At 47.7% G+C, this 11,385-nt stretch overlaps 1 protein-coding gene across 1 annotated transcript; it reads right to left on the bottom strand.

The window, feature by feature from the left end:
* Positions 1 to 1,522: 1,522 nt before the first annotated feature.
* GINS2 (GINS complex subunit 2) lies at positions 1,523 to 10,503 on the bottom strand. Its single transcript, XM_036275502.1, has 5 exons — positions 10,395 to 10,503; positions 9,824 to 9,938; positions 5,786 to 5,885; positions 2,591 to 2,717; positions 1,523 to 2,365 (listed from the first exon to the last, which is right to left on the bottom strand). The coding sequence occupies exons 1-5, from the start codon at positions 10,482 to 10,484 to the stop codon at positions 2,240 to 2,242; spliced, it is 558 nt and encodes a 185-aa protein (XP_036131395.1). The 5' UTR covers positions 10,485 to 10,503; the 3' UTR covers positions 1,523 to 2,239.
* Between the last annotated feature and the right edge of the window lie 882 nt (positions 10,504 to 11,385).

The raw sequence follows: 11,385 nt of genomic DNA, 5'->3' as shown, positions 1-11,385 counted from the left end.
CGATTCTGTTACTCTTAAGTGTATATTAGCCACTTAGCAGCAATCCCTATACTCTTTCAAGTAACCAAGCTATTGACTTTACTACTTGCAGTAGCCTGTCCCCAACTTTTGATCCAGCACTTAACTTAAACTCCTTAACTCTGCCTTGACCTGAGGAAGACCATGCTAATTGGTTGTGTTACTTTGTATGTACCCTGTGCTTAATTGCTAGAACAGTAAACCAGTACATGGGAGGGAGGAGGAACAGTGCCTCGGTCACTCTGGGGGCAGTTTAGATGCTGTGAAATTAAACCTGTTCTAAGTGTACTTGTTTGGATTAATTGTATTGTAATATTATTTGTTGAATGTAGTAATTAGGTATTTATGATATATTGCTGTAATTTCTGACAACATCCAAAAAAATAAAATCTTCCTAAATCACGTTAAGAGGAAAATCTTTTTTATGCTATAATAAAACAAGCCCCCCCCCCCCCAAAAAAACCTCAACAACTATATAGCTTTATTGGTAAAACATGAAGATGGCTTCAACTGTACCCCAGTCAGGTTTTAAGAGAGAAGTATTAAGGGGCAGATCTGAGATACACAGGACTCTGGACCCTCCACAATAATGTGGTTTCATTCTAGAATATTCCCCAGATTAAATGTGAAGGTCTGAATAAGAGTGAGAAGAAAAGACAAGTCCTGTCATAGGAAAGCAACCAACCAGTCACCTTAACTGATAGAGACAAGTACCTCTGTGTCTGGCCCTTGAGTGTTCAAATAACCATCAGCTGCTTGTTGGAGGGACAGCTAGACGGGCAGCAATTTGCAATGGAGAAACAGTGTTCAGGTAACTTGAAGTAACTTTGGACGTGAAACACATACGAGCAGATAGATACCAGCAGATCGTCTCCAGGCTCAGTTGATCATGCACATACCCTCTTCTAAAAACCCTCGAGATAGCACGCTACTGCTTTTAACCAGCGACACTAGTCATGAACCCAGCTGATTACAGAAACTACCACTTCCTGTGTGACTCTAGACCAGCAATTTTCAACAGGTGCACCACAAGAATTTTTTTAAACATGCAGTACCTGACTACTTAGTCAGGGACACTGACCTCTTTTCCCTTAGATTGTCAAATAAAAATGACAACAGCCAACACAACAATAACTGTACAGTGTGAATGAATCAGAATTATACGTTTTTTTTGGTCAGATTGGCAAAAGAGTATTTGGTGTGCCGTAGAATTTTAGTAGATTACGTGTGCCACGAGATGACAAAAGTTGATAATCACTGCTCTAAACAATCTTGTCCCCTTTTGAGGCAAGATAATTTCTATAAGGAATTCAGCAATCCCAAAATGCTGCAATTAAAATACTTTTCTCTTAGAGAAAGAATTGACCCTTATCTGAGCCACTGCTACCTATGACAGTCTTTTGCTGAAATCCAAGATCAGTGTTATTGGTTCAACTTTTCCTAGCATTCTTCAGCTTCATGTACACACTCAATAACATGGAATTAGTTTTTCCCTGACTTTCCCCTTGATAAGCAAAAACAACCCTTCAAATCTTAACCAGAAGTAGCAAAGAAAACAAGAGACAACCAGAGTGTTTGAAGTCTACAGCCTGCTACACACCTCGGTTTGGTCAATCAGACCATTTTAGCCACATGGCTTACTCCTTCTGCTTGGTAGTTAAGCAGGAAAAAATAAACCCAAAGATTGGGTTGATTCCATCTTTATTACGTATCAGGGTTTAGATGACCAACACTGGTCAGCACCACAAGCCATATCTGCCATCCTTCTCTGTGTGAGCAATCTCTAGATTCTAAGTTTAGCCCAAGAGATCCGTATCAAAATTAAAAAGCCCTAGGGGCCATATCGCCACTTGTATGTGTGTCTTTTCAAAGCAACGTGTAACGTCACTGAACACTCACCCACACACAACAGTTCCATGCAGGAGACCTGTGACTGCTAGGGAGAAGAGCTTGTTTGCCAAAGCTTTTTCTTTCCTCCACAAAGGAACAGTTGGCTTCCAGAGACAGGTGTGGAATTAAAAAATACCTTGAGAAAACGAAGTGCAACCTGTTGCTTTCCGACAATGTTACAAATCCGTTCCTTGCTTCAGTACATATTGTTCCCAGACTCGAATGGTTCTAGAAATCCAGAACTGCGGGTATCTCTCATGTCCCGAGTACTCGCACACCACCTGGCGAGCCTCCTGCCGGCAGACAGCAAGGCCTTTACAAAGGTCATTCTCTAGAAGTCCTGAGACTGGGCACTTGCAGAAGGTTGCAGGTTTGTGCGGAGTTTGTACATTTGATTAAGAGCTTGTGTGAGGAATGCCCCACTGGTGTTGATCTCCATCAAGGTCAAATTATCCAGCTAAAACAAGAAAACAGACGGGGTTGGTCAAGGAGTTTCTGATTTAGAGAAAAAGGTAAAATCTGAACAAAAATAAGAAACCAATAATTTTTAAAAGCATAACCAGTAATTCCTGCTTGTGACAGCCTAAGCAGGTGGAATGCTGTAGGAATCCCTCAGCAGCATGGGGCATCCCCGGACCCTGGGGGAGGCAGCCACCAGAGCAGAGGCCAGCGGTGCACCTACCTTGGCGTGTGCCTCCTGCTGCCTCACGAAGCTGTCAGCAGATACCCGGAGCTTGGCTATGCGAGTGTCCCACACATCCTTGATCAGAGTGCGGATCTCATCTGCTTTTGGGATGTTGTCTGAAGCACTAAAGGAAGCAAAGGTGAAATAAACCGCATAAGGAAGCACTCAGTAAACAAAAGCAATAGCCAGTTCAGTTAGAAGTGGCTTTTGTAAAAAAAAAAAAAAAAAGATTGCTTAGCCCTGTTCGGTTTGGCTCAGCAGTTAGTGTGTCAGACTGCAAACCAAAGGGTTCAATTCCCAGTCAAGGGCACGCACCTGGGCTGCAGATTTGATTCCTGGCCCTGGTGGGGGTCGTGTGGGAGGCAACCAATCGATGTGCTGCTCTCTTTCTCCCTCTCTCCCTTCTTCCACTCCATCTAAAAGCATTGGAAAAATATCCTCAGGTGAGGATTTAAAAAAAAGAAAGGGTTGCTTGGATTCAGGTGAAATATACAAGCTGTTCTGGACTCAAAATTTGTTTTGCTTTGTTTTCAATTTTAAAATGTAAGAATTTCTAGTAGTTAAACTTTGTGCCAAGAAAATGCAGCCATGATCCACACAGACATTTATGCTTATGTTACCTGTCCTCTGGCAGGCAGCGACATAAGGACTTCTGAAATAATTAAGTATTGGAGAGTAAGCTCCACGTTGGACATCCTGTGTCTCAGGATAATTGAGTGGTCTGTGCTATAGAATTTCCATCTAGAATGAGCTCGTTTCAAGGCTGGCTCCAAGGTCATGACTTCTATTGCTCATACCCCATCGGCTATCAAAGGGCTTATAATCCACCAGGGAAAGAAGACAGCAGCTCTGTGCCAGGCCTTGTGCCCAGCACTACACAGCATTTCTATCCTCACAAAAGCCCTGAAGGGTAGATACTGCCCTACTCTACAGAGAAAACAAAAATATCAGAAAATCACATTTTCTGAAAATCACATATCAGAAAATCAATATTTACAAAAATCACAGAAGAAAGTGCAAGTTACCACAATCTGAGCACACTTATGTGTAGTGAATTCTGGGTAAAAGTCTGAACTAGAGTCAGTGACAGGTGATCACAGTCTTACTGTGTGAGATTTTTAAAAACTAATCTTTGAAGGAAAAGACACAGTAGAAGATAAAAGCAGAAGCCGACATCATTCATCACCAAGCAGTCTAGGATAAGCTGGAAATGATCTCTTCACATGCTAAAATTAGCTCGTAATTAGTAGATGGAGAATCAGTATAAAATTTATGTAGTGGATTTTACCTAAAGCCCAAACATCTGGATCCTTTGCTCTGAACAGCAGGTTAAAGAACAAAGAACCCCCAGCTCCTTGTTAACTGCACAGCAGAACAAAGGTACAATTAGTGCCCTTCGCCAAATGAATTCTAAAGAAATTCTAGACAAGACTTTCAATAGGAACTGCATACGTAATATGAACTTCAAAAATGAAAGACAGGCTCCTCACCTCTGCTTCCAGGTTTTCCGCTCCAGGTCACTCTCTCCACTGCCACAGCAGGCTTTCTCAGATCTACAGGTGGCACCCTCCTTCCTGAACACCGCCCCCCTGGGGCCTTCCACTGACAGGAGAAAAGCCTCAGTTCCCCCACCCCATACAGTCTACATGTGCCCCAACAGCTCTGCTTCCCAAACGCACCATGTCCTTTCACCTCTGCCTTCTCCCCAGTAAATTCCCCCACATCTTTCCAGCCTAAGATCTCTTCTCTGGCACCACTAGGCATTAGGGTTGCGTCCCAACATACTTGGAGCAGCATTTATCACTGCACTGTGACCACTGGGTAACAGGGTCACATCTGTCCCCCACTAAACCAGGAACTCAAGCCTATTATCACTATCTGGTGGAACATTTGGTAAGCTGTTAACTGCAGCCTCATACCATCTGAAGGACGAGTCTGTGTTACGTGCCTCGAATTTTCATTTGCATCCAGAAATGCCATTTAGTGGGCCCCTGGCCCTTGCTCTACAGCAGGTGAAGAGAGCTCCCCAAGTTTTGTTATAGTTCTGCTCTTGAATATATCAATTAAAAGGTGTCAAAAGCTTGACACTTTGCAAATTACATTCAACTATGTCCCTAGCAAATGTATCCACACTTTCCTGCCCCCTCCACTGATTTCTTTCATTCATTCACTCACTCACGCACACATGTGAACACCAGACCCTGTGCTAGTACACACAAGACACAGTCGCTGCCCATTAGAACTGGGGGTGGGGGGACGAGCATAGCCAGACAAGCGATTAGAAAATTTGAACTGACAAATGCCATGGAGGTGTACAGAGATGTCAAGATGACAGGTAAGACAGGGAGGGAGTACCTGTCAGGTTAAACCAAAGGAGGAAGCAGGGAATAGGTGAACTTCCTGGCACAGGGTACAGTATATGCAAAGCCCTAAAGATCTTGGTATGTATAAAGAAGTAAAAGAAGCCAACATGACCCAGAAACTTAAAGACTCAGAGGGAAGACTGTATGAGTTGTAAGAGAGGAGGAAACCAGCCTATGCAGTGCTTGGAATACCATGACCAGGACTTGAGACTAAACCCTGGAAAGGCTCCGAGGAGAAGGGGAATCACATGACAGCTTTATCTTTAAAGGACCACTGTGTCTGCAACGTGGAGAGTGAGTTAGAAGCTGATGGGGAGCCATAACTGGATGTAGGGAAACAATTTACTACAGCACATTTCTGCCACCAGTGGGCATTTCTTATAGCTCAGGGTCAGAGGCAAATGTGAGTCCTCCGGCCTTTCATGTGACAGACATGCAAGAACTCAAATACACATAACTAGAGGATAAAAAGGGGTAAAGCTTTATTAATAAAACATATTTATAGTTAAGAAAAAGGCTACTGCTGGAAATGATGATGGAGGATCATACTGGGTTCAAATGTCGAGAGCTAATTAGGAGGCAGAATGAAGAGAACCAAGGGGTTTACTGGGAGAGGGAGGGGTGGCGAGGAAAAAGGAGAGAGGGAGAGACTCCAGGCAGTGTGCGTGCACACAGAGGACTCCCAGACCACTGATCTGAGGAACCAGGGAGCCAGGGATACCACTTACCTTGGTAATGAGCAAGGAACAAGAAAGGAAAGGCAGGGATTAAGGGATGAAAACCGTGAGTTCAATCTTACATGCAGGCTCTAAGAAGGGAGACAACTTACTGATTTAACAGGAGTTTGGTCAGTTCCATGTAGTAGGGGCTAGGCATAGGGGTGAAAGTTTCTTCCATCCGTTCGTGATCCCTAATCTTCTCCAACTTTTCTGAAATGTAGAAACACATTTTACCATTACCATAACCAAAATAGTTTTTTAAACCTTCCAAATTTACCAACTGCCTCTATTACCTATTCAATCAACTAACAAATACATTAATAAACAGGTTTTGGAATATCATTTATATCACTAACTAGATGATTCAGGGCCTAGTTCCTCAAAAACTCGCTTCAAAAAGGTGTAAATTATTATTATTGTTGCTGTGGCCTGCACAATATATCAATAAAAAGAATGTCAGTCAGTTCTTCTTAGTGAAAAAACAAAGTATTTTACCTTTGATGCAAGAAGTGACAAAAGTAACCAGTGGTTACTAAACCTCGTTCAGAAGAGCAAGTCAACTTACAGCTAGAGCCACTCCATACTGGGGTGAGATAATAACGGGGGCTGAAAGAAAGCCGAGCATCTGGAATCAAACAGCTGAGGCCAATTCTATCCAGAAGTCGCACTCCTCTCCACATGCTACAGCTGCCTGACCCCTCTCCCCCTGACTTAACGGCCTGAGAAAACCTCCGGTCCTAAATCTGGACTGCCCACTGTGGCTAAGGGACACACAGACACAACTGTGCTGTGGAGTCTCACCTTAAAGTCCTGACCACCCATCTCCAGGGCCCGTACCCTGCAATCCTGTGAAACTTCCCGATCCACTCACCCTCACTGTCGATCATGCTCACCCTCGTCCCGCCTTCTCTCATCTCACTGCCCGAGCTCTCAGCCGCTGCCTTGCTGAGTGCCTGCGTGCTCCTGCCACATCTTCCTAACCTCCCTGCGTCGTCCCCATACGCAAGGGCCAGCCTTCCGGGTATGCACTGGACCCTCCTCTCACCTGCACAGAACACTACCCCAGCATAGAACATGACTCTCACCTTTGAATGGTCATTGTTTCCCTTCACTATGTGACCATTCCATCAAACACACTACATCTTCCATCTTAAAAAGAAAATCCTCCCCTGACATCAAATCCTTCTCCAGCTACCAATCCATTTCTCATGCCCTTTACACCAAAACTTCAAGAGCTGTCTGACATTGGCATTCACAACCCCTCCTCCACCACTCAGATGGGTATCTATCCCACCCCTTCACCAACACAGTTCACCCAGGCCCACATCCTCCACTAGGCCAAACCCGATGGCTACATACATCTCAGTCTCCTCATCTGACGAGGGTCAATCCTCTTCCTTGGGATCTATTTATCGTTTAGCTTCTAGAACACCAGAGTTCTCATCTCACAAATTCCTCCTGGCCTTCCTGACCTCTCAACACTGTGGTGCAGGGCTCAGTTCCCTGACCTTCTCCACCACCTCAACCCACATCCCACAAGATCTCTTCCCGCGTCATTCAAATACTATCTACGTGCTCATCCCCAGATCAGTCCCTCCCCTGAATCCCTGGCTCAGATACCCCATGCCCATGTTACCTCCACGTGGATTTCTATCAGGCACCTCCAGTGTAAGATATTCGAACACCCACCCTGGTGTTCACACTGCTCCAGCAATCTCCCCCATCTAAGAAAACAGCAGCTCTATCTCCTTCTGGAGCTCAAGCCAACAACTCTGGTGCTAGTCTTTAACTTTTCTCTCATACCCCTCGGCCAGTCCTTCAGCAAATCCTGCTGGCTCTTCCTTCAAACTATGCCTAATCTCCAGCCACCACTGCCCACCCCAATCAGCTGCTGCAGCTACTCTCAGCTCTTGCCAGGGTAACTGTCTACTGCTCTCTCCCCACACACATCTTCTCTGCACAGCATACTCATTCTTTTTTAAAATCTACATCAGAGTATGAAAACACCTGTTCAAACCCTGCAACAAATGAGAAAGATTGACAACATCCAATGTTGGCCAGGATATGGAACATTGGAAACCCTTGAACAACTCTGGTAGGATCATAATAGTGGCTGTGGAGAACTGGTCGGCAGTTTCTTACAAAGTTAAGCACAGTCTGCCATATGACCCTGCAATCCCACCCCTCCAGGCATTTATTTACCCAAGAGAAATAAAAACATATCCACAAAAAGACTTGGACAAGACTGTTCATAGCAGCCATATTCACAATAGCCAAAAATGAGAAATAACCCAACTACCCACCAACATAAAAATGGGTGAACAAATTGTGGCATACTCATACACTGGAACACCACTCAGCAATAAAAGAACGTAATGACACATGCGACAGCAGCGGTGAATCTCAAACACACTGAATAAGAACTCAGAGACCACCCGACATACTAGATGATACCATTTACATGAAGTCCAAGAGCAGGTGGTTCTTGGGCAATGTCTACTGACTGATGAGGGATGTTTCACTACTTCTCACCAGTGTGGCCCAGGACTACGAAGAAACTCGGGCTGGGGTTTAGATGGGCCAAAACGAACAGAGCTGATCTTAAATGAGGAGCCTTGTGGGGATGCAGCCCTAACAGAGCCAGGTCTGGTGGGACTAAAACAGCCTTTCAAAGCAGAAGGAGTTGGAGTTTCTCACTGTTTCAGGACCACCAGAGCCACTCACCCCGTTAGGACAGGGAGCAAGGAGGAAACGCCTAAGCAGTCTTTCTTAAACTACATTTGAGAGTGCCTGGCTGGAAGTGTCCTTTCTTCTAGGAGGCAGGATCCCCAGTGGTTCCCAATGCGGACGGGGGCAATCAAACTCACTCAGGGCTTTTCAATTCTACATGCATACCTATTACCACCACCAATAAAATTAAGATTCTTTGCCCTGGCTGGTTTGGCTCAGCAGTTGGAGCATCGGCCTGTGGACCAAAGACCCGGGTTCAGTTTCCGCTAAAGGCACGTACCTTGGTTGCAGTTTGTCCCCAGCCGCGGTTGGGGCTGTGTGGGTGGCAACCAGTCGATGTGTCTCTCTCACATTGATGTTTCTCTCTCTCTCTCTCTCTTTCTCCCTCTCTCCCTTCTGCTCTATCTGAAGATAAATGCAAAAGCGTCCTCCGGTGAGGATACAAAAAAAAGATTCTCTGCTATAATGAGGCATTCACATCTCCAAGATGGGGGAGAGACTGCAAAGAATAAAATCAGCGTCAAGTCTGTGCATCTTTGATGCATTTTTTGTTTTGTTTTGCTTCTTCTAACAGCTTTATTTAGGCATAATTAACATGCCATACAATTTACCCATTTAAAGTATACAATTTAATGGGTTTTAGTATATTCAGAGTTGGGCAACATTTTCATTACCCCAAAAAAGGACCCCCCACAATCCCTCCATCACCCCCAAACCCCCATCCCTAGACAAGTACTAATTTACTTTGTGGGTTTGCCTGTTCTGAACAGTTCATATAAATGAATTGATACAAATACGGTGTTTGCATGTTTGTTTGTTTTTCAGTTAGCACAAGGTTTTCAAGGTTCATCCACACTACAGCATTCCTTTACATGGCCGAATAGTATTCCCTTGTATGGATGATGCGTTATTTTCATGCATTCTCTATCATGTAATGACTGTTCCTCAATATGTTAGTCTACATACTTATATTTTAAAATTAAAACAAATGCTTTTTTAAGGTCTTTTTTTTTTACTTTTGTTGATTGAGAGAGAGAGAGAGAGAGAGAGAGAGAGAGGGGGGGGGAAACATTGATGAGAGCGCATCAATTGGCTGCCTCCTGCATGCACCCCACTGGATAGTGGGCCCACAACCTGGGCAGGGGAACCGAACCCGATGACCTCTGGGTGCATGGGTCGATGCTCAACCATTAGGCCACACCGGCCAGGCTCTTCTTTAAGGTCTTCCAACGCTTTTGATTTCAAAGCTGGCTGAAAGAGCTTTCAAAACAAACTGAACTAAAAGCGACGCACACCCCCCACACGGACGGGACACTGCTCAGAGCGGTCCGCTGACTCTCGGGGGTGCCTCTGGGACCACTCCCTTCGGTGGATCCTGGGGTGGGTGGCAGACCCCGGCCCCTTCGCCGGATCCTTACCCACATCCATCCACTCCGGCGGGAGCAACCGACACTTCTGTCTCTGCTTCAGGTTGATCGCCAGCCACAGAGGCACTTGCGCCGGCAGGCCAGGGTTAAAGGGCCCCAGGTCCCCCTGCGGGAGGAGAACAAGCCCGGTGAGTCACGACAGGGGCGCCCGCCGCTGCCCGGGAACAGAACGCGCACCGGGCGAACGGCAGGGCGGAGCGGAGGCAAGCCCCGGCGGGCGCGGAGGCGCGGGAGGCGGCCCGCGTGTGCCCTCGCGCGGCGGGGTGGCCTCACCGGGCAGCACACCTGCGCCGGGCTCCCCGAAGCGCGGGAACACCCGGGAGGCGCGGGTATCCCCGCGAGCTGCGCCCGCCCACGTCTCCCGGCTCCGAACCTCACCCACCGGGGTCCGGGCAGGCCCCCGCGAGCGGAGCACGCCGAGTCCGCCGCCTGGCTGCCCATCCGGGCGGTGGGAGCAGAGCGGGGCGAGCCGGCGTCCGCAGAAGCCCCAGCGGCCTGGCCTCTCCCAGACGCCAGTCCCACTGGCCGGAGCCTCGGGCAAACGCCCGGCCAGCGCCTTTACCCCGATGAGGTAGATCTTGTCCAGACTGAAGTTCGGGATAATGGTCACCAGCTCCTTCTCGGCCAGAAACTCCACTTCGGCCGCGTCCATGGGGGCGGAAGCGAGCGGCCCCTCAGCGTCCCGGAGGAGGTGCTGCGGCCGCCGCTTTCCCGCCACCGCGCGGAGCCCGCCCCCGGGCCGGAAGAACCCTTGGCTGGCCTATAGAAACGCGGCGCTCTCTGCGGGCGGCGGGAGGCGGGGCGCGCGGCTGCTACGAGCCCGCGGATTGGTGAGCTTACAGGAGGCTAAGCGCTCACCCCGCCCCTCCTGTCCCGGCTCCGGCCCCGCCCCCTTCTTGTCCCGGCTCCGGCCCCGCCCCCTCGTGCACAAGCAGGAGCCCACTCCTACCTGGTGATGCCTGCCTTCCTGCATCTGGCATTGCGCTTCCGTGTCCCTGCACCTGCCCTGGGCGCCCACTCGTCGACACCTTGAATCAACCCCCCCCCTTACTCCTGGGGTCAGGAGTAAATGCATTTATTGGGCCACAGCATTACCTGAAACAGCCCGACCGACCCCATGAGAGTGGGGAAGGCGTCGCTTCCTTTCATTTCACAATCTTCTGCTCTCTGCATACACGTGGGTCAAAAATCTATAAAGAGGTAGATTCCTCTACCCCACCCACATCTTCCAATTCGGAAACTGCGGGGGGGGGGGCGCTCGGAATCTGTTCGTTGGCAAGCACCCCAGGTGAGGCTTATGAAGGTGCAAGTTTGCAGACTGCAGCAAGTAAGTACCGAAGTGCTCATCCGTTCGTCGAACAGGCACCCTCTACAGTGGGCTTGTGTGAAGCCTGAAAGCAGTGGCCCTCAATCTCCCCGCTGTCAAGAACTCCTAGAAGATTCTGAGTTCATGTGCACATTCCTGGGGAATTGTGTTACGGGCGTCTGGGATGGGAACAGAAAGCTGGATTTTAACCAGAGCCAGGGGGATTCTGATGGGATTCTAATAGGCC

This window comes from Molossus molossus, unplaced genomic scaffold (genome assembly GCF_014108415.1).
Source record: "Molossus molossus isolate mMolMol1 unplaced genomic scaffold, mMolMol1.p scaffold_m16_p_21, whole genome shotgun sequence".
In the NCBI taxonomy this organism is placed as follows: Eukaryota; Metazoa; Chordata; class Mammalia; order Chiroptera; family Molossidae; genus Molossus; species Molossus molossus.
This window is presented reverse-complemented; position numbering and strand designations above follow the sequence as displayed.